The sequence below is a fragment of the Uranotaenia lowii genome, chromosome 3 (assembly GCF_029784155.1).
Source record: "Uranotaenia lowii strain MFRU-FL chromosome 3, ASM2978415v1, whole genome shotgun sequence".
NCBI lineage: Eukaryota > Metazoa > Arthropoda > Insecta > Diptera > Culicidae > Uranotaenia > Uranotaenia lowii.
The window spans coordinates 148399195-148425568 of record NC_073693.1 but is presented as its reverse complement, the minus strand read 5'-3'; the positions used below and the strand labels follow the sequence as shown (position 1 = coordinate 148425568).

The following is a 26374-nucleotide window of genomic DNA, read 5'->3' as shown; positions in this document are numbered from 1 at the left end:
TCTTCGAATATCTCCAGCTCGTCACCGTCGATCGTGACCTTGTTACTACTGGACAAGCGGGCCAGCATGTACTTCGTCTTGGACGTATTAATCATCAACCCAATCCTTCCTGCCTCGCGTTTCAGTTTGCGGTAGATGTCTTCCACCGCCGCAGATGAACTGCGGCCAATATAATCGGCAAAACAGATAAGTTGACTGGATCTGTTGAAAATCGTGCCCCGCATTTCGCCCACCGCTCGTCGAAGAACACCTTCTAGCGCCACGTTGAACATCATGCAGGATAGACTATCACCTTGTCGAAGCCCCCTTAGCGATTCGAATGAACTCGACAATTCACCCGAAATCCGCACACAGCACTGCGTTCCATCCATCGTCGCCTTGATCAGTCTGATCAGCTTCCCGGAAAAGCCGTTCTCGTCCATGATTTTCCATAGCTCGTTACGGTCAATCGTGTTGTGTTGTCGATGAATAGATGGTGCGTAGGGACTTGGTGTTCACGGCATTTTTGGAGGATTTGTCGTAATGTGAATATCTGAATCTTTAGATGTCCCTACTAAAAAAGACATCACTTTTCACCGCTAAGACCGACAAATTAAAAGTAACATTAAAAAAAAACTTATAATTTATAGAATTCTCAAAAAGGAGTTTATGAACTTCATAATTTCATATGCATATTCAAAACAATAGTAAACTATCAATTTAATTTAGAATAAGTTTTCCAAAATGTATGTTATGGATTTAATAACTATCTCTAGAGTCAATAAAGATGTATTTTTCTTCTGAATGGATCGTGATCATTGGGTATCCCTAAATTACTTTAATATGTCTAATAACTTATGTTGTTCCAGTAACTATTTGTTAAACAATACTAAAAATACTGTACATATCTAGAAAATTGCACCTTAAAGTATGCAATGAATATAGGGTAGTAGAATTTTTTAAAGAATTTTCTTTGTCTGATACCGTCAAACGGGACTTCCTGCAACAGTGGGCATAATTTTTGACATCTTAAGGTAGTATTTTATAGTTATCCATCTACATACAAAATTAAAAAAAACCCATCAATAAATGTACTTATTTTAACATTTTTCGATGCCGTAAAAAACTTAACCAAGTATGACGAATTGGTTAATGATATCACCTGCAAACTTTTTACTGGTTTAATAATTCTATTCGAACACTGTTGGGGTAGAAATATTTGTTGAATGTTCACTTTTTTTTTGCATAAATATTTTTATAATTCAGTTACCTATGTGGGGAAAGATGAAACAAAACGCAAATCAAAGAGACACCTTGTAAATCTCGCTTCCATATGCTCGAATATGATTGTTTTGCTTCACGTTTTTACCAACATTGAAATTTCATTCAGTGAAAGATTTATTTTTGATTTTACTAGTAGAATTTTTTTGTTGTATTTTCACCCCTTAGTGTATGCAATATAATTATTTTTAGAAAAAAAATGTAAAAATAAGTTTCATCAGAATCAGAAATAACTAAAATTGATGTTTTTAGGCGCAATGGCTTTTATTGCATCAAAAATTTATCAAAAACTATACATTTACATACGTTTTCATTAAAATCAAAGTTTGTTGAAAGTTACCCCTTTTTCTAAATAAAGTGCAATATCGTTCTTACTTTTTCAGCAAATGAACTTGAAATAACTCGCTGTCAGAAAATGCAAAAGACGGCGGATTGCAAATTTTTTTTACAAAAAGATATGATGAAAATAAGAAAAGGGGATCAAGTATCCCTACATAGTTATTTCTCCAGTGCAGCAAAACGAAGTTCGCACGGAATCAGCTAGTCAGATGGAAAAGTTATGCTAAAAAATGTTACTATGCTACGCAACTATCAAGTTTACTGAAAATTAGGAAAGCACATGTTGTCTAGATAACATTATTGGAATGAAAATCTATTACGGAGGCAATAAACAATAATGCAATCGAAAGAAAAAAATAAAACATCCCCAACCAAATCACTATCAACGGAATTGTGTGTGAGTAGTGGGAAAATTTAGATAGCTTACATATTTATGGCACCACATCCAGCAGTCTCGAATCTTCTGCTGGTGAGTAGAATAATCCACATAAGTGGATGGAAGCAGCAATGAAAGTATCGAAAGAGACAAGTAGAGGTCAAAGAATAAAAGTGACGAATTAGGGATCTGTTTCCGTTGCTCGTTCTAGGGTAGGTACTCATAAAATGTATTATTCGATTCTACGGGTTTTCGGCCCATCATCGTTCTTCTTCTGGTATGGTGGTCGGTCGTTATTATCGTTAGCTGTTCGTCTTCGGTCGAGAGTCATCAATAAAGGACGTCATTATTATTTGGACGTTCTTGTAACATTGTGCCATAAAGCTTCGGCTGGCAAATACTTCGCACACTACTGTTATGAGAGCCACACCGAAAAGAAAGAAAGACGAAGCGCGGGTTCAAGTTGGCGAAAACTTCTGTCGCTATCTCCCGCTTAATCTATCGTTGTTTTCTGAAGCTCTAGTTTCCTTGACTTGAAAAAAAACCCATCAATTCAACCAAAGGGGAAAAGGCCATTATTGAGATAGTCATTGTTACTAATTCAGACCTACAGCAGCAGCAGCAGCAGCATTAAGTTCTACAAAAGAGCGAAACACTCTTACTATTTTATTGTGGATGAGAGCAATTACGAGAAAAAGACAACTTTATTGATACTTCTATGGGTTTTGTGAACCAATATCGCTTTTCCTACCTCTGACGTAATTCGCGGAGCATGGAGTTTCTCTAAAAGGTTTAGCGCGCAGTTTTTTTGAAGCAACGTTTGAAGTGAAATAAAGAATGCCAAATATTCTACTTGAAAATTAATACTTAAAATCAATTGAAGGATTTTGGGATCAAAAACTTTCAAGTAAAAATAGATGGAATACTGTCTCTTATTAAAGATTTAAGTGGAGAAATTTTTTACTTTTCTTACAGAAAAGTTAGACCTAAATCGGTCAATTGGAGAAGTTTTAGGTCCCATGTCAAAAGTACCTACAGGGTGTCCAAAAAGTATCGCATTTGCATGAACAATCGTGTCAAACTTCGGTTGGCGCTACTCAGTTATTCCGTTTTAAGAAATAACGATTTCCTGTTAAACCAACCTTGAATACTGAATCCACAGAATGTAGAATCGATGATGTTCATGCACACAAGAATTTGGGTAAACGCGAACCTCCCGGTGATCAATTCAACTGAGCGCAGAGTTTTAGCAGTGGGAGTGATTCGGCATGTTGTGAGTTATTCGGGAGTTAGGAAACATCAAGAGAAAAAAAGGAGTTTCCGGCATCCCTATTTTTTTTTTATTATAAAAGGGGGCTTCAGCAGTCATGTGTTTCTCTTAGGGAAGAATGACACTCAGTTTTAAACTCCCATAAAAAAAAGAAAAAAAAAACATGTGTTTCTCTTTTTTGTGTTGAGGCTTGAAACGTCACCATTAGCCGGCGAACACATTGTTTACCTTGTGAATTGTTATTGTTAGAAGCTAGAAATTTTTGTAAAGAGTAAATTAAGTAGTAAAAGTTAATTAATTGTAATTTAAAAATGAGAAAATGTTATTTCGAATAAACTAGAGTTTGCACGGGAAAAGAGAGTGTACTTACCTAATTGACAGGCACCTGAAAAAAGTATCGCATTCTGAAAAAGAACACAAATAAAGACTGAATTGGTTTAGGAAGCGCAGATTTTTAAGGCAGCTGTTGCTGATTGTTTGTTGTGATTTGGCATCTCAGTCGAAAAAGACGGATTGATTTAGCAGGCGCAGATTTTCAAGCGTGCTGCTGCTGTTTTTTTTTTATTTGGCCTTCCGGTTGAAAAAGACGGAATTGGCACAGGAAGCGCAGATTTTTTAGGCTGATGCTGCTGATTGTTTGTTGTTTATTGGCCCTCCGACGTAAAAGACGGAATTGGCTTAGGAAGCGCAGATGTTTAAGGCTGCTGATGCTGCTGCTGATTGTATGATTACATTATCGCTACATTCAGGCGTCTAAATTTAGACAAAAAAAGATGCATGAAAGGGAACAGCTTATTGTTGTATAAAAAAACAGAGCAATGTTAAATTTTAGATTTATTTTTTAGGATATTTGCAGTTTTTTTTTAAATATGCATATATTATGAGTGTTATGAAAGGAAAAATGCATTGTTTACAATTATTAAACATTTAAAGGGTGATACGGTCAAAATTTAGTCAAGGGAAAACGTGTGTAAATCGATGAAATCGTTTATTTAAAAAATCACATTAAATTTCTTTTTCAAGTTTAATTAGTATTATTATGACCGGGAGGGAATTTCGGAAACTCACGAATGAAGTCGGTATTTCTAACTTATCGAGAACTTATAATTCGCACGTGTTTTCTGTTCCGTAACTATTATCGTAGTGACAATCAAGTATAATGGAGGGAAAGCTAGAGCCCAAAGTCGTCAATGTGTAGTGTATACATCAGGTGGTGTGAATGTTGTATTTTGTATGTGTGGATATATGACAGCTCTTCCCCCCTTAGATATTGTGTACCTACAGGTTAAGCCTTTGGAGTTGTTGACCAATCCGAGTGGATCTCCTGAGTAATGGTTGGTCGATAGCAGGGGAGTCCATAGTGACTGCATTGGACGGCTCCTGAATATCACCCGAAGCGGTAGTCGAAAGGTTTTCCGTCGATAACTCAACCCTTGGCTCTTCTACGGCGTCATTTCTTTCCGAAGCTGTTTTTGTAGGAATCGGATCGAAATGCTCCGGAAACTCTTGAGATGTTTGAGCCGGCTTTCCTAAGTTTGCTCCAACTTCTCGCAGTTGGTCAATATGTCGTTTCCAGGTTCTGTTGTCGTCCAGTTGTACGTTGTAATGAAGTTTGCCCAGTTTTTCAATAACGTGACCGTACTTCCATTTGGTTCGATCCAAATAGTCACGAGCAGCAACTCTCGCCCCTTCAGGAATTGATCGTATCTTGATTTCTGGATCGTTGGTTTTTGCCTTAGGATCAGGTATCATCAAATCTAACCTTGAACGTATTTGACGATTGAAGACCATCATGGACGGCGATTTTCCTGTTGCAGGGTGTATGGTTTTCCTGTAGCTCAGCAGAATTTGACAAAGTTCCGTGTGCATTCTAGATTTGTCGCAATTTAGCGCTTTCATTTTCCCTTTCAGGGTTTGAATGAAGCGTTCAGCCTGGCCATTTGTCGCTGGATGGTACGGGGCTCCCATCTTATGAAAGATACCGTTAAGTTTCAGAAAACTCTGAAAATCGGCTGACTTAAATTGTACTCCGTGATCACTGACTAGTACAGACGGTATTCCAAAAGTCGCAAAAAACTCTCTACAGGCGTGAATGGTTGTATTTGTTGTTATGTCACGCAATATTTTGACCTCAGGCCATTTTGTGAACGCGTCCACGAACACTATAAAGTAACTGCCAAGGAAAGGCCCTGCGAAGTCGACGTGTACCCTTTCAAACGGTTGATTAGGTTGCTCCCAACAATGCAACGGCGCTTTAACGGGATCGGGGCGAGTAAGTTGACACGATGCACAATTTCGTACCATGTCTTCGATGTCCTTATCAATGCGCTCCCACCAGACGTATCCCCTCGCGAGCGTCTTCAATCGAGTACTCCCAAAATGTGTTGAATGTAGTTCCGAGAGAACCTGTTCTCTCAAACTAGACGGTATGTATACACGAATTCCTCGCATAATGCATCCTTGCTGTAGGTTGAATTCTTCTTGGGAAATCCCGAACCTGTCTTTAGCTTCTACTATTTTACCGTTCTTCAATCCTTGTATAAGCACTTTGACGGAACCATCTTTTGCAGTCGCTTTACAAAGATCGTCAACCGTTAGCGGAAGTGTTTCGATTATGTCCACTTCCACCAGATCTACCTCCTCGACGACGTTATCTGGAGCCTTTGTACTGACAGGCAATCTCGAAAAAGCGTCAGCATTGCAGTGATCTTTAGTTGGACGAAATTTTATAGAGTAATTAAAAGATTGCAAGAAGGTAGCGTAATGTTGCATCCTCAAAGCAGACATAGTAGGCAACCCTTTGGTTTCCGAAAAAATCTGCTTCAACGGCTGGTTGTCGGTAATCAGTACAAATTTGCTCCCGTAGAGATATTGGTAGAACTTACGTATTCCAAAAACGATAGCATATGCTTCGCGGTCAACCTGCTTGTACCTCCTCTGCGTTTCGTTTAAAGTCTGTGATGCGTATTGAATCGGCCGCTCTGTACCATCGGGAAAGATATGGCTTAAAACGGCACCGACTCCGTAGGGTGATGCATCCGTAGCAAGTACCAACGGCAATCCAGGATTATAATGTACCAAAAACCGATCTGACTGCATCTCTTCTTTCACTTTTCGAAACGCTTCTTCACACTTTTTGGTCCATTGAAAATGTACATCGTTGCGCAATAGACAGTTCAGCGGATAGATCGTGGTGCTCAGATGTGGGAAAAATCGTCCATAGTAATTTACTAGTCCCACAAATGAGCGCACTTGGTCTTTATTCTGTGGCACAGGCATGTTCTGGACAGCGTCTATTTTCTTCTGCACTTTATGTATACCATCACGATCTATCATGTAGCCGCAGTATTCTATGCGGTTTGCAAAAAACTGGCACTTTTCAAGGTTCACTCGCATATTGTATTCACTTAATCGTCTAAACACTTCTTCCAGACGTCGCAGATGCATTTCATCATTTGGCCCCGTAACACGAATGTCATCGATGAACACAGTGACTCCTTCAATCCCATTCAGCACTTCTTCAATCAGCCGCTGCCAAATTGCTGGTGCCGAACTGATACCATACATCATTCTTGTCGGTTGGTACAACCCCAAATGCGTGCTTAAAGTAAGGATCTCCTGGTCCTTCGGCTCTACTTCAAGCTGCAAATATGCTTGGGAAAGATCTATTTTAGAGAACTTATCTCCCCCAGCAACATTTGCGAACAACTCTTCGACGGTAGGCAAGGGATGGTCATCCACCAGGATGCTTGGGTTTACCGACAGCTTGTAATCCCCACACAATCTCACTTTGTTGTTCAACTTTTTCACTGGGACCACTGGTGTGGCCCACTCACTATGATTTACTTTAATCAGAACGCCCGCTTCCACTAATTTTTTTATTTCCTCTTCAACTGCACTTTTTATGGAAAATGGTATTGGTCGGGCTTTTATGTACACCGGTTGCGTATTTGGTTTCAACTTCAATTTCGCCAAAAGGCCCGTAATTTTGCCCATTGACTTCTCGAAAATATTTGCATACCGTGTTATCAACACTTTTACAGCATCTGTTGCATTTTTGGATGTGTGTCCCGTCTCCGAAATTGCACCCACACAATCGTAGAACTTTTCTAGCTTTAGTTTCAACACTTTCATCCAGCTGCGGCCCAACAGCGGATGTTTTCGATTCTTCGCAATGTACAACAGCAAATCGTGTTTTTTATTCTCGTATTCTACGCGAACGGCACTCATACCACACAGTTCGATCGCATTTCCACTGTAGCTCACTAGCTCGAGATCGGGTTGCTGCAAACGCATTGTGGGAAACAGCTGTTGTTGATCGTGAACACTAATGATGCTCACCGGAGAGCCGCTGTCAATTTCGAATTCCGTTTTTACTCCGTCAATTGACAGATGTAGCCAGAATTTGCCGACTTTACACCGGAAATCGGCAGCACTGTAAACCCCACATATTTCTTCTGCTTGTACATCTTCTCTCGCGTTCTCTCTTCTGCTCTCCTCCAATTGGTTGGTGTCACTTTTGTTCGCGTTTTTTTGTAAGCACACTTTCTGCAAATGGCCGCGACGACCACAATGCCGACAGAAGCTATTCAAGTAAGGGCATTTATCAGCATAATGCTGCGCATTTCCGCAGCGGTAACAGCCATTTCTCTTCATGTCCGACGTACTTGTTGTGTCGTCAATGTGTAGTGTATACATCAGGTGGTGTGAATGTTGTATTTTGTATGTGTGGATATATGACAAGTATAATATTCAGTAAAAATATTCAGTTAGGTTTCCGTTTTTCCAAATCCGAATTGCCGGGCCTTACGCTTAACTCCTGCCATCAGATTTTGTACAGCCACCTTGTCCACCTTGATAGCCCAGTATTTCTCAATTGGGCGGAGCTCTGGCGTGTTGGAAGGGTTCTCGTCCTTGGGAACCACCTGCACGTTGTTGGCGGCGTTTCACTCCATGGTCTTTTTACCGTAATGGCAAGATGCCAAATCGGGCCAAAACAGTAGGAACAACTACGGAACAACCGTGTTTCTTCAGGAAAGGCAGCAGACGTTTATTCAAGCACTCTTTCACGTAAATTTCTTGACTGACTGTCCCGGAAGCTATGAAAATGCTGCTTTTCAAGCCACAGGCACAGATGGCTTGCCAAACCAGATATTTCTTCGCGAACTTTGACAGTTTCATGTGCTTGAAAATATCTGCTACCTTTCCCCTTCCTTTTGCCGTATAAAACTCCGGTCCCGGAAGCTGCTTGTAGTCGGCTTTGACGTAGGTTTCGTCGTCCATTACCACGCAGTTAAACTTCGTCAGCATCGTCGTGTACAGCCTCCGGGATCGCGCTTTGGCCGTCGTATTTTGTGTATCATCGCGATTTGGAGTCACTTCTTTCTTGTAAGTCGATAGTCCGGCTCGTTTTTTGGCTCGATGCACGGTTGTAGACGACACACCCAGCTTATTTGCGGCATCTCGGAGAGAGAGGCGAGGGTTTCGCTTGAAACTACCGGCAACTCTCTTTGTCGTCTCAGCGACTTCCGGTTTTCGATTTCCCCCCGATCCAGACTTCCTGGCTGTCGAAAACGTTCCCCAAACACTTTAATTACATTTGTAACGGTTGATTTGGCAACTTTTTGCGATTTTGCAAGCTTTGCGTGCGAGTAGCTCGGATTTTCGGGATGCGCGAGCAAAATTTTGATACGCTGCTCTTCTTCCTTGGACGGCATTTTGACAACTGAAGAGTGATTTCCAAAATCAAAATAGGAGCAACATTCTACACACACACACACCTTCAAAATGAGGGGTGTTCAGGTTTTTTAAATGCAAAATTGAAAAAAATACGTCAAGTTGATATTGACCAAATTTTAACCGTATCACCCTTTAGTACACAACATAGAGCTTAACAATGTTCTTCAAAGTTGATGTATAATGAACAACTGTGTACAACAAACCATGCCTGTATCTTGCTTCTGTAAAACGTTAGATTTGACGCCACCTTGCGGAGAAAAATAGAACTAATATAAATCCAATCATAGATAGCGCAAATATAGCCGAGTAACTTTGTCCAAGACACCAATGGCTACAACAAAGCCTCTGGCCTGCAGTAAATTGAAACCAAAAAAGTGCAGTTCCTAGCCCACTGTGCTCCAATAGAAAGACGGATTGGCTTAGGAAGCGCAGTTTTTAAAGGCTACTGCTGATGGTTTGTTCTCATTTGGCCTTCCGGTGAAAAAAAAACCGAGTTGGCTTAGGAAGCGTAGATTTTTAGGGTTCATTGTTTGTTATGATTTGGCCTTCCGGTGGAAAACGACGGATTGGCTGAGGAAGCGCAGATTTTAAGGGCTGCTTCTGTTGTTTGTGGTGATTTTGCCTTCCGGTAGAAGAAGACGGATTAGCTTAGAACGTGAAGAATTTCATGCCTGCTGCTGCTGCTGATTGTTTGTTATGATTTGACCTTCCGGTGGAAAAAGACGGAATTGGCTTAGTAAGCGCAGTTTTTTTAAGGCTACTGCTGCTTATTGTATGTTTTGATTTGGCCTCCGGCCGAAAAAGATAGAATTGGCTTAGAAGCGCATATTTTTAAGTCTGTTGCTGATTCTTTATTTTGATTTTTTCTTCCGGTTGGAAAAGATGGAATTGACTTAGGAAGCGCAGATTTTTAAGGCTGCTGCTGATTGTATGATTTGATTTTTGATCTTAAATTACATGCATTGATGCGTTAAAATTTAGACCAAAAGCGATGCTCGAAAAAGGAGCAGCTTATTGTCGTGGAAAAATAAACAGCGATGTTAAATTTTAGATTCCAATAAGAATATTTGCAGTTTTCAAGAAATATTTAAATGTGAGTGTTTTGAAAAGAAATATACACTGTTCACAATTATTAAACATTTATTTTAAAAAAATCAATAAAAATCAATTAGAATTTAAAGATGTGTAAATGAATTAAACAATTAAATACAATTTATTAAGTAACAGGTAATTCGAAGTTTACCGGGTCAGCTAGTTATCTATACTTTAATCAATGTTTTTGCTGTGTTGTTTCAAGATCAAGACGAACTATAGCGAAGATGAAAAAACTTATCCTAATAGATTGATTGCACAACACTTTTTAAGCATGTAAACAAACTTTTTCTTGCATGCACGCTGAAAAATGTTCACCCATTTTTGAGTAAACTAGTTTAATAAGTTGCTAAGGACTTTTCGATTCAGTTCTTACTCAAAATCCAGTGCAAAGATGAATTCAAGTCTCAGAAAATTTGAGAAATTACAAATCCACAATAGGTTCAAAAGCAGTTACCTTTGATAATTCGTCAAAAATTTTGTTCCGTGTTTCGAGAATCTAAAAATGCGAAAATGTGCCAAATGACGTCATCTTTTCAACCTTCTTTTCAAAATACTTAAACAATTTTGACGGTTCATTGATTGAAAAGTATGGTTTTTACACCAATATTTTACATTTTTTTGTGGTCATGATCTTGAAAAATTTCAAAAAGATACGTCCCCATGTGCACTGTATAGTTTCTAACTTCAGCTTTCTTGGAAATTAAGTGATTTTTTTTTGCTTAACTGATCTACAGTCTGTTCTCCCGAAGCTTGTTTTTTGGGATATTTTTTCTTAGACTTTGAATCGCGGAAAACTGAAGTGTTTACGCTGAATTTTAGCTTAAACATTACGAGGTTTCCAAAACTAATTTTTTTTATAAAAATCGGTGAGGAAACAAGTGAGATATATTGTTTTAAATAGTCAGGAAAGTCAAATGAACTCTCCAAGGACTGTAACAGTAGACTGAGTTGATTTGGGGTCATTTTTGACTTTCTTAAACCCTGGAGTCTAAAAAGCTTCGTATGAGTTCAAAACTCATCCATGATTTTTGCATAATTTTAAAGTAACGTTTACATGAGAAAATTTGGACTTTTGATTTTGTATGGGAAAATTGAATATTTTCTACTGAAAAATCAACATCACTTTTGTTTCTTCTGTAAAACTGAGTCTGATAATGATTTTTGTGCCAATTTATGAATTATTTAAAAGAAATTTTCTGCCGAACAACTTTGTCTCAGACCGTAAATTCGTATTTTATTAGACAAATAAGTTAACTGGCGCTAAATGGACGTAAAATGTCTTTTAGCATTGAAAAACAACAAAAAGGACCTAACGAGTTTTTGCAATATGCGCATTTAGCTCGCCTCTCCCCTATGTAGTGTCTTGCCTTCAATTTTGCCTCAAAAATTTTTGACTACAATTTTCTCGAAGCAATTTGGCTGTACCTGTTCACTGAAATAAGTTTGTATGTGGAAATCATGAAAAATAAACTACACCTCCTAACATTTGATAAAAGATTACAAAAGGGCATATTTTGATGCTAATTTTTGCTGGCTGAAGGCAACTTTTGTCTATCTCTTATAGTATCTTCGATATTACTTTTTTTTTTCGATGAAATCCCGTCCTAGATCACTGTGCATTTACAACTTATTTCTTTTTCCTCGGTTCAGGTTGATTTTCCATGTTTCAACATTTAGGTATCTTATCAAAAAACTGAATTTTATTTTCGAACAAGTTAGCACGAACACAGTTTATACTTAAAAAACGATCTTTTTTTAATCAATCATCTTCAATCTCCAAATTTAAAACCCCTAATGAGCAAAAACCCAAAATAAAAATTTGTCTCATACTTCACAGTGCAGCCTACAACAAGACTCTGGTGCTGATGTAATTCATTGCCGTATCTAAAAAAGTACCTTCCTCTGCCAAGTTCAGCGGAAATCCTGAACAGTCCTTATTTCATCTTGCAGCACCGACTCATGGTATCGTTCTTTGATCCCTAGTCCCCATCCGAAAATGCTCTCCCCGGAAGTATAAACATCCCCAGGAAGGTGTTTTCCCGCGATTTCTCCCTCAGCTTCCCGCTGTCCTCAGTAGATTCCAAAACCTTCTCCCCCGCAGCTTAACCAAAGAATGTAGGACGAAGTGCCAAAGTATAAAATTATGCGTCGGTGTTGCGATCGATTGAATTGAATTGAATTGGGAAAGCTGCTGCGGCAGAATAAAAAAAAACTTCCCTCACGTCTGCTTTTTTCATTTCCTACTCGTCTCCTTTTGGTTGATACACTTTATTACCTGATTCAAACACATCACTTCTAAGAGTTTAGCACCGTAGCTATGAATTTATTGGTGGAGCGCATCAGATCTTGGCAAACAAAATTTTCGGGAGGGAAAATTTGAGTGTCTTTTATCGTAGGCTCAATTTTTGTTGCGAAAACCGGTGAAAACGGAGAAGTGGTGGATCAGAAAAAAAGCGAGGATATATTTTATATTTTTTGCTGACTTTGCATCGGCATCGATATGGATTAAACGTGTTTCGGTGATTGGCGATTGGGTGCGATGATGATGATGCTCTTACTTAAGTTGGGAAGCGCCGATGCGAAAGTGGAATAAGGGGAACCGTCTACTTCACTCTTGCTTCGGTGAAGATAGCTCACGATTTGACGGCGCTCGACGTTTTTTTGTGAATAGAGTGGATTTTTGGGGTTACATTACAATAGTCGCATTGAAAGGTGTTCCTAAGAAAGATGTTGACATATTCCAGTGGTTTATAAGAAAAAAAAATACAATAGTTTGGAAAGTCGATTGAGGAGACTTCAAGAAAAGAATAGAGACAAAAAGTAAAAAAAAACCTTCCGGTTTGTCTAAACTTGCATCTGTTTCTAATCACATCAATATCACATTAGAATTGGATTAGCTCTGTCGGTTTTTCGATGAATTTTGTATGGGAGCCTCTTATTTAACACGTTCGTCGCCACTCTCATTTTGGTAGTTTTACTAGCCGGGTCCAAAGAAATTCTCGGAGCGAGAAAGTTAGCAGGAAGAAGATTTGCTACGTGTGTCTAAACTGATCGGCTCACTTGAGTAAGAGAGCGTCACACGTTTTTGATGTGACGAGGCCTGCCAGAAAATACACCCGTCACCCGAATATGGGTTTCATGGCGACGAACACGTTCGAAAAGGATCACCCTGGATAATAAATCAACTTTTATGTAAAATATTGAATGTGAACAAAATTTTATAAAAACCATGAGTAAATTGTTCGAGTTTTATAATTTTTTTCAATTAAATTCATATAGAAGCCCTCCTACCTCTCTAAAGAGAGTCTTCAAACTATTATACAAATCGTTCTCTACCCATAAAACCCTCGGGTAACAAATTTTAATTTGTTCTGATTACCCGTTTATATGTCATGGTTTTTCATCTCACGACCAGGGTTGCGATCCGTCATCGTAATAAGGCGTGAAGCTGCGACTGTCGAGACTTTTGGTCTGTCATACCTTCGCCCCACCCGTTCTCCTGCACGCCACCAAAGATGGTTCTTAACACTCGTCGCTCGTATACTCCGAGATTTTCGTTCGTATAGAGATCCAGCGTGACTGCCAGATGTTTCGAAGACTCGCAAACGCAAATCGGGCTTTTCTGATCCGGGTTTCGATGTCTGTCTAGGTACAACAATCAGGCGTTATCCGGCTACCAAGATACTGGACCCCTCCACTTTTTCAACGTGTTGTCCTGCTACCACGAAATTGGAACGATTTTCTGTATTAATTCCCACTGACTTGGTCTTTCCGACGTTGATTTTGAGACCTGCTGCATTGGAGCTTTCGGTTTAGTCGTCGAGTTTGCTCTGCATGGCTTGTTGTTTTTTGGGCGAGCAAAAGTTTATCGTCGGCCAGGTTAAGGTCATTCAGTTGCTCTATTACCGAAGAATTCCTCTCAATCTTCGGTTTGGTCTACAGTCAATCGATCCAGTCAAGATCACATCCATTACGATGAGAAAAATAACGGTGATAAGATACATCCTTGTCTCAATCCAGCAGTTACCGGGATTTGATCAGATAAGACACCGTCGTGCAGGATCTTGCAGAAAAATGGCTCGTCCTGTGCTTCGATGAGATGGACTTGTTTCTCTGGGTCGTCTAAGAGCCGCCTAAATGTTTTCGTGGTTCAGTCGATCAAATGCATTTTCGAAATCAACGAACACCAGCAAAAGAGAGTCTTGGAATTCGTTCATTTGTTCCAGTTTGATTCGTAGCGTTGTGATGTGGTCCACACATGATCGTCCGGATCGGAATCCAGCTTTTTGCCGTCGGACGGTAGCGTCAATTTGCTCCTGGATCCTGTTTAGGATCACCTTGCAGAGTACTTTGAGGGTTGTACAGATCGACGTTATGCCTTGCCCGTTACCGCACTCACCTTTTTTGGGTCCTTTACGAGGATACACTGCATCCAGTCGGCCGGGAATGTTGCAGTAGAGATGCCATTCTCTACCGAGAAAGACGGAGAACGGAGAATAAAACATCCCCGTGCAATAGCTGCAAATCACTTGGGTTAGATGTTTTGTTCCTCTCTACACATTATTTGCACCCTTGTTACGAAAGCCACACACACCTAATTCCAATAGCTCTGGCGTGCGACAATTTGTCACCGTGGAGCACCCCGGTGAAGACACAGGACCGACTTGTTCAAGCCACGAAAAAACAAAGACAAAACAAACACGATGGTGTGCATAATAATAGCATCAACAAACGATTCTGTACTGGGGTCTCCGCTATTCGTGACTAAGAAGAGTTGTTCAAAATGCTTAGTCCATCGTTAGAGCTGATCTGTTCGATCGATCAATAACTGACCTGCTCGATCTTTTAACGGCATCCTAGCATCAGTCCTTGAACCACTAAGGCGGCGAGAAATGTCATAAAGTAATCGGATACCTCCATTGCCGGTGACTCTTTCTCCCTCTTCGGCTAGGGAGTTTGACCAGGCTTTCTTGTCTCGTCTAGAAGCTTGTTAACTATCTTTTCCAGCTCCGTATATCGTGCTTTGGCCGACCCGGTTCATACCTGGTCAATTCCGACTTTCGCCCTTCTACGATCAACGACCATCCTCCAAGTTTCATCCGACATCCATTTACTTCTTCTTCCACAAATTTTACCGAGAGTACCAAAGGCTCGTCGTGATAAAGGCATTCTTGATTCCACACCACTGTTCTTCGACTGTTCCGTCTTATTTTTGGGTTACCCAGGTGGTAAATGCGAAGAAGGGATTTTACAAATTGGTCCCAATGCATGTCGAGTACCGTGTCTCAGAAATTTGTTGTTCGTTGTTCGTTGCTTATGTTTTTTGTAGTCACGGGCTCGCAAGGCCCGCAGCTAACCCCACTATCTCGGAGGAGGACCGTCGTGATGTTGCTGTTTTGGGTCCCAAACACCACCAGGACGTTGTTGCACTCCGCACGCTGCCCCTGACATGGAGAACAGACGCGTACGAAGCCCGCTAACTCAGTTTGCATGCGACCAAAGCATCCACTGGGGTTGGGTACCCGATCTCCGCCAAGGTTGCTCACACCCCAGCTAGCACCACGGGGAGGTAGAGAATCGGAGTTGCATACAAGAGGTGATATGACCACTACCCGAAAGTTGGGTGTATGGGGTCTTGAGTTGTATGGAGTATGGGGTCTTGAGTTTCTACCGTTCGCTAGCCATGGCCGTGTCTCCATGGAACCAATGCAACACTTGCTTAGAAGTTCATATTTAAATGAAACATCATCCTGACCGGTCGAGATCATCTTCACGTCGTGATCCGATCGCCTACGCTGATTGGCAGACTGGTGATACTTCATGAAGCATCCATGACCAGTCAGGAATTGCGTCATGTAGAAATCCACTTCACCATGCTTTCTCTTCATCCACTCCTTGATATTTGGGATCAAACGATGTGTCCACTTCCTCTTTCTGAGCTGTCCCACAGCTGCTACAGCTCAGAAAGAGGCCAATTGGCCATGAAGCTATATCTCGCTCGTGTTCTCACGTTTTGCGTGCCTCTATTTTCGTAGCAATAGGAGTCCTCCACCAACAAAACCGAGATGGACATGACTTCCGCTACAACGCATGTAGCCTCCGACGAAACGGAGCGGTATGCACTGAGAACCCACAAATTCATTCGTATTTGTACACTGTTCAACTTCTGCTGGTTACACTGGATGTTAAGACCAGATTTCCAGGCCATCCCTCCATACCGAAGGGTTGACGAAACCACACTCGAAATTAGCTTTCCACTAATTTGCAGAGATATTTCGGTACCTTTATTTTTTACTAGCTGACCCGGTGTGCGTTGCTACACCTTCCAAAATGAAATGATATTTTCAGATATTATTCAAATTTTTATTGTTTTGTTGGCATTATTTTAAATCAAATTATAACATCATTCATAAGCAATCGCTATAAATGAGAGCTGCAGCTGGAGTTTCGAATTGCAACACAAAGATAACTTAAAATTATATTCTGAATCTTGATCTATAAAGTTGTGTTAAAGATCTGATAATATTGATCCGCTCTAAAAAAAGGAGGGTCTCAAATTAATTGTATGCAATGAATCTAACTTATAAAATATGGTTGATTTCGTTTGATATGTTGTAGATTTATGCAAAAAAAAACTGATAAACCTCCTGTCCTTCCTTTCACCCCCTGCTGAATGAAGGTCATGATCTTTAATAATCATACCCATTTAAGCTTTCCTCTTACCTTCCTATATTTTCAATTCTATCATCCTACTGCAAGAAAGGAATCGTTTCACATAGAAAAATTTCTCGTATTGATATTCCATTCCATACCAAATTTGGTTTTATTTGCGTAGTAAATTCTTGAGATATGCATAAACTTTAAAGGAAGTACCATCCCTTCTTCCGTTCTCCCCGTTGAATGGAGGGGAGAGCTTAATATTCATGAAGTATTTTTCGTACTCATATACTTTTTGATGCCAAATTTATCTTTCCGCAGAAAAGAAAAATCGGGGCTTCAATTTATAATAGAAACATTTTTCGTATCTAATTACCCTCACATGTCAAAAATGGTTCAATTGGCTCAATCAGCTCTCCAGTTATGCTGAAAATTGTGAAGGAGAACTCTCCTCCCCTTTCCATCCACCTCTTTGAAGGAGTGAGGGATACCAAGTATTCATAGAAGCAGTTCTCGTGCCCAAATATCGTTCCATGCCAAATTTGGTTCCATTTGCTGTTGTAGTTCTTGAGTTATGCAGTAAAAATTGTATGAAACTCCTCTCTCCCTTCTTCCCTCTCCCCGCTGGAAGATGGAAGGGGTCTCAAACAATCATTAGAACATGTCACGTTCCCAAATACCCACCCATGCCAAATTTCGTTCCATCTGCTTAATTAGTTTCTTAGTTATGTAAAAAATTATAAAAGAGGCCCTTCCCCCCTTTATATCTCCCTACAGAAAAGAGGGAGGGGTCTCAAATAATCATGGAAATAGTTTTTGTATCCAAATACCCTCCCATGCCAAATTTGGTTCTATTTGCTTTATTAGTTTTTGAGTTATGTAAAAAATAATAAAAGAGGCCCCTCCCCCTTTCAACTGGAAATAAGGAGGGGTCTCAAATAATCATTGAAATATTTTACGTATCCAAATACCTTCCCATGCCAAATTTGGTTCCAATATCTTGATTAGTTTTTGAGATATATGAAAAATTGTAAGATAGCCCCCCTCCCCCTTCCTATCAGCCCACTGAGAGGAGGGAGGGGTACCTAATATTCTTAGAAATATTCCTCTTTCCAAAATACCACCCCATGCCAAATTGGATACCACTGGCTTGTTTAGTTTTCGAGTTATGCAAAAAATTGTCTTTTGTTTGGGAGACCCCTCCCCCGCCTTCATGAGAGAGGGAGGGGTCTCAAACCATAATAGGAACCTTTCCCTGCCTCCAATAACCTGCCAAGTTTCTCGCAAATCGGTTGAGTAGTTTCCGTGTCTATAGGGAACAGACAGACAGGCAGACAGACAGAAATTCATTTTTATATAATATAGATAAGCGAAGAAGCAATCGCTGCCCAGCTGACACTATTGAAGGCGTTGCGCACGTCCAATGTTACTACTGCACAAAAACGATCCCCTCTTCTCTTCTTGAGTCTGGCTTTATCAGCCGTTCCGATGACAGTTCGAATAGCGTCAACTGTGCATCGCCCTTTTCGAAAGCCGAATTGATTGTTGGAAAATCCGTCTTCGCCCTCGGTGTACTGCTGGATACGATTCAAGATCACATTTTCCAGAACCTTTCCAACCGTATCCAGTAGGCATATTGGCCTGTAAGCCAATGGGTTCCCCAATGGCTTTCCTGGTTTGGGCTGCAGAACCAGCTTCTGCCGTTTCCAAAACTCTGGAAACATCCTTTCCTCAATACAAATTTACTGTTCCGTCTGTCGGCAATATAGTATTTCCTGCGACAGATTGTGGTAGGGTAACTTTTTGTTTTTGTTTTGAAAAATGTAAACACCAACTGGACGCCATTTTGATCTTTGATTATAAGCACTGTTCAATGCTTTCTTTTTAAAACTTCTTTAATTAAAATCATTAACATACATGTCTCAACTTGTTAAGAATTTAAAATTAATTAAATAAAGAATTTATATTCTCCTCATCAAACTGCGCTTGCAAAAACACTACAATTTCATTGTCAATTTTTTTTTTGTTTCTATCTGGTCATTGAAAAATGCGTAAGCGCTGATGTGGTCTAGTGGATAGGCTAGCGCGAGTCTGGTAACCCAGGCGTACTGGGTTCGATTCCCGGTATCGGCAAGAAAAAAGTTGAAGAGGTAGTATATAACACTACCGTGATCGTAGAATTACGAATAAAATTACTAGATTTTTGAGTCAACTCAATTCTATGCAGATCGCTCAAACCCTAAATGCACCTAACCCCAATATTTTTTTTAATTTATGCATTTTTTTCTTCTGTGAATGTTTTTTTTTTAAATCCCAAGAGGCCGTTCACTATCATATTCGTCATATTCTATTTGAAATTTTGTTCAGTCGTGTTATTTTTGTTATCGTATTCTTGTTTGTCCCTTTTTAAAACCGATCGAATAATCTGAAATATTCCAAGTTTACACATTACAGGGAAAAATTCAAAAACAAAAATCTTGCAAAACAGGTTTTATGCATAACCCTCCATATGCAAAGAATTATCTCTTGAATTCAATCCCTTGGCATAACCCTCGTTTTCTAAACATTCAAAGCAATTATTTAATTGTAATTGTGATTTTAATTTACGGAACCTTCAAGTTACAAAATATCTTAGTGACTAGGTTTATTTGAACGAGACTCCTTTATGGCACAAACAGTTAGTATCAGGAAGCCAGAAAATCAAAACGCTGGATGTTTGAGAGCATCAATTCAACTTTCCGTAGTGCTAGACATCCTAGACTCTGTTGCTGGTTTTCTACACATCACGAACAAACGCCGTCGCTTACTGCGACCACACGAGATGACGCTCCAGTAACAAATAATGCTCGCGCGCTGTAGTTACTGGCCTTTTATAACCTTCCAGCTTGTCCAACACGATGAAAATTACCACAATGTTCGACAAGTTTGAAAGTTATAAAAGGCCATCAGCTACTACGCGCGAGCATTATTTGTTACTGGAGCGTCATATCGTTTGGTCGCAGTAAGCGACGGCGGTTGTTCGTGATGTGAAGAAAACTAGCAGCAAGGAAGCAGAGTTTACGAGTTAACCACTATGGAAAATGGAACTAACGCTCTGAAACATCCAGCGCTTTGATAAGTCGGCTTCCTGATACTAAATGGTCCTTTTAAGGGCCACTAATTGTTCCATAAAGAGTCTAGATCAACTGAAGTTTGTCTAAGTACAACATGCAGGGAATTGTTGTAGAAAATGACTAATATGAGATAAGTGACAAAAATTACAAAAATGAAATTCATTACATAAAGGAAAAAATTACTAACATGGCTGATAAATCCTGAAAAGCTAATTGAAAACATTGTTGAAAAAAATTAGAGACCAACCTATCCAACTTAAATTTCCTAGTGTGGATTAGGCTCTGTGCCGAAAAATATAGTACCAACCAATGCTAAGATATAATTTTAAATTTGATGTATGTGTATGTATGTATGTATCATCCATCCAACGACCCCCTGAGCTGGCAGGTATGTTATGCAAAAGAGCCAATGTTAATCTATTTGATTAACATTGTCCAATCGCGGGTGTTGGTGGTGTTAGCTCTATTGAAATTCCAGTAACCCATTTCAGAATGGCAACTGCACATCCCGAGGCTACTTTCATTGCCAATAAGCCCCGCCCAATCATAGCTGCATGACCAATTGGGTCATGTTGTTATGATTAGACTTTCCATCTTTTATTGTTGACATATCCAGATACAAATTGAATATAATTGTCTAACTATATAGAATTGGCACCCTTATATGTCCAATAAAAGATAGACACGTATTTAGTTTATTGGTTTATGCATATATGATTTTCATTCATTGTTGGTTGATATAAAGATATAAAAAAAAAAATGACAAATAATTTACAAATAAAATACGTGAGAGCTGATCAAACCTGTAATAGAAGTGTCGTTAGTTATTTAGAAAATTGCTGAAAATAAAGTATTGATTGCGAAGTCCATCCTGGCTCCGATACTACCTGTAAAAGATTAAAGGTAAATATTCATGTTCTACCATGTCGTTTATGCATTATTTGTGTTAAGAATAAATAAACAATATAAACAGAATACAAGATTGAAGCCTAATATATAGGGAAACAAGAGAATATTGGTAATAAACAAACAACAACTACAACTTTGTTGAAAAGCAAGATAAACATTTGGATTGTTTGAGCAAATTTGAAATAGTCCTGGCATAAAAATTGTTTCTTGATTTTTGAATAGAATATTAATAATATCTTAAAATCAACACATTAATTTCATTATTGAGTTTTCAACACATTTTTATAATTAAAACAGGATAAAGTTATTATAAAACCTATAAAATGAAAATGGTGGATTCAACACGGCGGGTAATAAACTTTATAAATGAAAGCTATCTTTTCAAAGAACACGAGTATATGATGAGTCCTGAAACAAGCAATTATTTTGTGATTCGCAGATTTTTAATGAAATTTAACAAAAAGCTTTCAAGCTTTATTGACTATGTATTTGGTTTTAATTTGTATTTTTTTTTCTCTGACATCCAAAAAATACGTTAAAAATTGACTTGAAACAGAACTTAATACTACCATCCGAATATACACAGGCCCATTCTAATCGAACCGGAGACGTCCTCCAACTATTCAAGATAAGATGGAGGATTATCTCCCCTTTAGATGAAAAAAAAATCCAAATGCTTCAACATCCTGAAGATATTCCATCCAACTTGAACAAATTTTGTTGGTTTAGGTAATAAAGCTTAGCTTAGCTTGGTTGACTACTCATATCCACCTTAAACCATCAAACCCGAAATGCTTCCTTAACAGTTTTCAGAAATACAATCTTTTTTCATTGTTTCTTTAAAATATAACATTTAACTAGGTATATCAAATCATTAAAAACATTTCGAATTCCATGGTCGCTAGCGTGGCTAAGCAGAACAAGTTCCACATCGTCAATGGTTACTACTCCGTGATTGATCGAGGCCATCAATTTTGTACAAAGACCAATAGAATGATGTTAGGGGCTAACAGTTCATTCTCACTGCATGAAACTGATGCTCTCCCTATGAAAAAGACTAATAATGGCGCCGGCCAAGCTAAAAAAAAACATAAAAAATGTGATTTTTTATAAAGATAAATTAGAGCCGAGGAATGTGAGGCAGTTGCATATAATGAGTCAAATTTATTCATAGAAGTAATATTTTTAAATTTCTACTGTGACTGACAGTGAACCCCTGCATTTTAAACCGCAGTTTTTAAGGAAATTAAGTAGGTTATATGATCCGAAATAAATGAATATGCTGTATTAGGAATTTTTTTTTTTAAAAAAACGACAGATTTCTACGAGTATTCAGGAGTATTAAACAGAGCTTTGACAAAAAAAAAATAATAATAACGGACATATGTAAATATGAAAAACTAATAAATGAAACCTGAAAAAAGAAACTGTGCACTAAAATGCGTAAATTCATATTCGATATTGTGCCTCCAAGAGTTTAAATGAGAGAGTTTAAGTGAGATTATGTGAAATTAACAAGATTGAATAATAATTTGATGTTTGTTCGACTGAGATGGTACACTAACACCGTAGGTAATACTTATATCCCTACAATCACTACTAAAGCCAAAAAAAAACGTTTGGTCACTTTTTTTCAAAAATTTTATTAAAATAAACGTTTATATACTCAAGAAAAGCTTGACTGTGCTTAAAAAGCTTTCCTGACATAGATACTGACTTGTACGCAATTTTTCGACGAATTTATTTCATTCGTGAAATATTTCATAACGAAATATTTCCTTCTTTGCTGTCAAAAATAAACATGTTTTGCTAATACAATAAATTTTTTATAAAAGAAATAGAAGCATTGAAAGTACTGAAAAAAAATATTACAACTTCCAATAAGTTTTGAGATCCGAATCACTAAGGTGTAGAACAATACGTGAATTCTCGGTGTGGTCTCGCGGGCTAAATATCAGTCATCTTAACTATTTGGTGTAAAGCAAAGTTTTTTTTTATATCAATCCACTTTTATATCATAGAACGTATCAAAAAGCTACATTGAATTACAAACTAACTAATTACAAACCATTTTCGACCAATTTTTTTCAATTTTATAATTTAGATTTTTATTGAAAGACGAGCAAACTACGATGCCTGATCCAAGTTCCACGGATTAGCTGCTTCAACCTGACACTTTCTAATCGGAAAATCATTAAAGTCATAATTAATTTTCTACAAACGAAAAATAGATTTTTTATTTGGATCAAACCATATAATACCTAGATATATGTATAAAAAAAACATAACTAAAAAGTTTTTTCAAATAATACAATTGATTCGTTGCTTTGAAAACTATATGACAGAAAAGTAATTCAAAAGTAGAGTAATACAGCATTTCAAATTTTTAGCATTCTTTTTTTAAGTTAGAAATTACCTTAGAAATCATATACGAGCTTTTCTTGCATTAAGTAAACGCCTAAATGTATGCAGAAAGAAAACCATTTAAAAAGTTTTATTTTTCGGAAACAAGCTCGCATACAAGTTTGCATAAAAAATCATCGATTGCTATGATAGTTCCATGACAGGTCCATCGATTTTGGCTCTGGTTTTCAAAACTTTTCAAAACATTAGAATATAAATAAAAAAAACAAGGTAAATGTTAAAAATATGAAAAAAAAAACACTTATCTTAAAGCCGACTTTGGATTCTCCGCCTAAGATCAACGCTAGGTCCTGCGACAGGAAATACAGGGAACGCCAGTACCGGTCCCTCGAATATGGTCGCTTGAAAAAACATCAATTCATCACACTTTACATTGTATTTCACATATCACTCCACTTTTACAGGTTAAAGACCACAAAGACCAATCACTTGATCCACCGATAATAATTTAAAATCTTTTAATTTCGGAAAAATTTAAAAAAAAATTACAGGCAAAATGCGTTTCATTGTATAAATAATTATATATTTCAGAGGGATGGGTCTGGGGTTAATCTGAAGAGACTATTGCAAGCAAAGCGGATTGCCAAGCATTGCATGTCTCTGAAGGTTGGACGCCTTCCCTCGACGAACCATCGGCCGTGGAAGCCTGAGAAGCAATTCGAAGGCCAAGCCACACAGACATAGGCAGGACCTTACTACCGATGAGGGAACCTGTAACGATGTTACATGTTTTCTCCGAGTATTAACACTACCTTAAGGCAACTCCCTATCGTTCCTGGTCTCTGAAAACTGCCTAGCCAACAGACCTCAGAGTAACTTGGTAGCAAGAGTGCGTTCAGGTTTGGGGTCGCCAATGAATGACGAACCCAAAGAAAGAGGAAATAAAACGGACCTACCGATAGTCCTCGGGTCGTGATCGATGTTATGGGTAAAGAGCCTAATTACAAGGAGGTCTCGCTCATTTGAAGCTCGAACACGAAACGAGAGTTATCAAGGTGCGACAGAAAGTTTCTAGTTAACACGTGCTCTAGGTAGTGTTAACCCTTGTAAGTTGAATCAGCTTTTAGTTTTGTGTAAGTTAGTAAATGCAATTTATAATTTTATATAGGCTACTTTGACAAAGTACGTAGACAGTCAATGGTTAGAAAGTTGCATAAAAAAAAGAAAACAACTAAGAGGTAAATATGATAACCCGCAAATATGTTCTGTATCGTGTGAGATTTTACAATTCATTTTTTGTAAACTCGAAGATTTCCCTCCGAGAAAGGGAGTACCCATCCGGGACATAATTGACATCCCTGGTTGGAAAGCACCTGAACGGTCACTTGGTCGTGCAACGTTGCAAGGTCTATCGAGCGATATCGATAAGTGCACGGGTAGCCGCGGATTACCAACCCGGCTTGTCGTCGAAAAAGGTGAATAGTGGAACCAAACACCCATCCACTTCACCGCGGATAGCCGATATCAGAACCAACGGATTTGATCGAGTCGAACTTACCGCCCTCTGCCATTCCCGGGCGTCAACATCGGCTTAAGCCTTTCAAGGCCGAACTACACAAACATCGAAAGCACCGTTGCAAGCGCTTGCAGAAAAAATCAGGTTAGATAGATTTAAGGAATCTTACACATGATTGTACAACTAACCTCCCACACAAACTCAACATTAAATCTTAAACCGAATTTCACTCGAGTGGTCAATTTTGAAAAACCGAGATTTCCTTGTTCCGCGTATTTCGGGATCCGGCTCTGCGAGGAAAACCTACAAAGGACACCTCGCTACCCTGTTGGATGTTTCTGTTTGTTGTAGGATTATTCGTTAGGTTTGAGTTTGTCTTCTCTTTCGTCTAGAACGTGTTCTGGCGATCAAGACCTGCCCTGAGGTCTCTAGCTGGGTACGGGTATTTCTATAGGGACAAATTGCTACTCCACGGTACTCTCGGGTTCCTGGCGCATGAAGTGGAGGATCGTTAAGGAATTGCCTCCCACTACCTTCCCCCCCGGTACAAACCATACATACATATATACATGCATACATAAATACTATCTGGTCGTTGAACATGCGTAATGTTGTTGTTACGTTTACCCTACCACGATATGCCGAGAAAATGTAAACATGAGAAATCAGCTGTTCGTTTGGCGAGTGGAAAAATGCCTTATTCCGAGGCTCGGGACTCTAGCTGTTCAACGTATGCCCTTTTCACCTCTGGATTCTCCAACCGATGGACGTCGTATCGACACCTCTCCTTGCAACGTTGGACACGCGCAACTCTCAGTCGTATCTCGCCAAGGACGAGGTGAAGGTCAGATGCAATGTCTGCGCTTCGTTTGTTGCGGACATCAAGAAGATTCCTTCTCCATATTCGGCTGATGCAGATGAGGTCAATTTGATTTTCTGTTCGGCCATCTTAGGATACCCAAGTGACCTTATGGGCAGGTCGATGAGGGAAGAACGATAAACCGATCACCATGCTGTTGTTGCCACAAAATTCTACAAACGTTTGTAGTTTTGCATTTTTGATCTGATGGCTCTCCACATTTTAAAATATGTTTATAAACACGCAAAATTAGTTCAGAATGTTACGTTAGAAAAGAAGAAAACGATACCAATTTTCATTTTCTTTTTTTTCTTTTATTGTATAGGAGTAATAGAGAAAATAAGAAAAGCGGCCAAAGATACCCAATTTATTTCAAATATTACGTTCTATTTCTTCACGATCAAAGTTATTACTATTTAGCACTGTCATTTACTTTTAGCTAACGTGAGTGCCATTTTGCAGATCGGCCATATGCAAAAGCACATGTAGATATAGTGTTCGCTAGTACAATCCAGCCAAATTATCTGCTGCTAGACCCAACTCGAACTGTCCCGCAAGAAAATGTAAATGGATATCCGCCGAGCCATATCGTGCTTCCCTCCGGAAGAAGTTTACAAAAGGATTATTCATATTCTCACGTGATTTACGCTATCAACAGTTTGCAACCTGCTTTCAACAACAGCTGCAATTCATCAGCCAAACCCCAGAAGCACCTTTATTCCCTTCCATGCAAATTGGGCGAGTGAGTGAGTGAGTGGGTGGGTGGGTTCGTCGTTCCAAGATTCCACCGTCAGTTTTTAATAACGCCAAACCAAGCCAAGCCGGGCCAAGCCAATCCGCGCAAGTGAAGGAATCCGTTTTTCCATTCGCTTTCACC

General features: G+C 39.0%; 2 protein-coding genes across 12 annotated transcripts in view; one reads left to right on the top strand and one right to left on the bottom strand.

Moving 5' to 3' along the window:
- LOC129750787 (protein still life, isoform SIF type 1-like) overlaps positions 1-26374 on the top strand; it is a 597153-nt gene that overhangs the window by 76559 nt on the left and 494220 nt on the right. The window lies entirely within an intron of this gene.
- On the bottom strand, positions 4524-7901 carry LOC129752715 (uncharacterized protein K02A2.6-like). Its single transcript, XM_055748486.1, has one exon. It carries the CDS (start codon positions 7899-7901, stop codon positions 4524-4526), a length of 3378 nt encoding a protein of 1125 aa, XP_055604461.1.

Coding starts and splice junctions, on each gene's coding strand:
- LOC129752715 (XM_055748486.1), bottom strand. CDS start 7,901: ATGAAGAGAAATGGCTGTTACCGCTGCGGAAATGCGCAGCATTATGCT.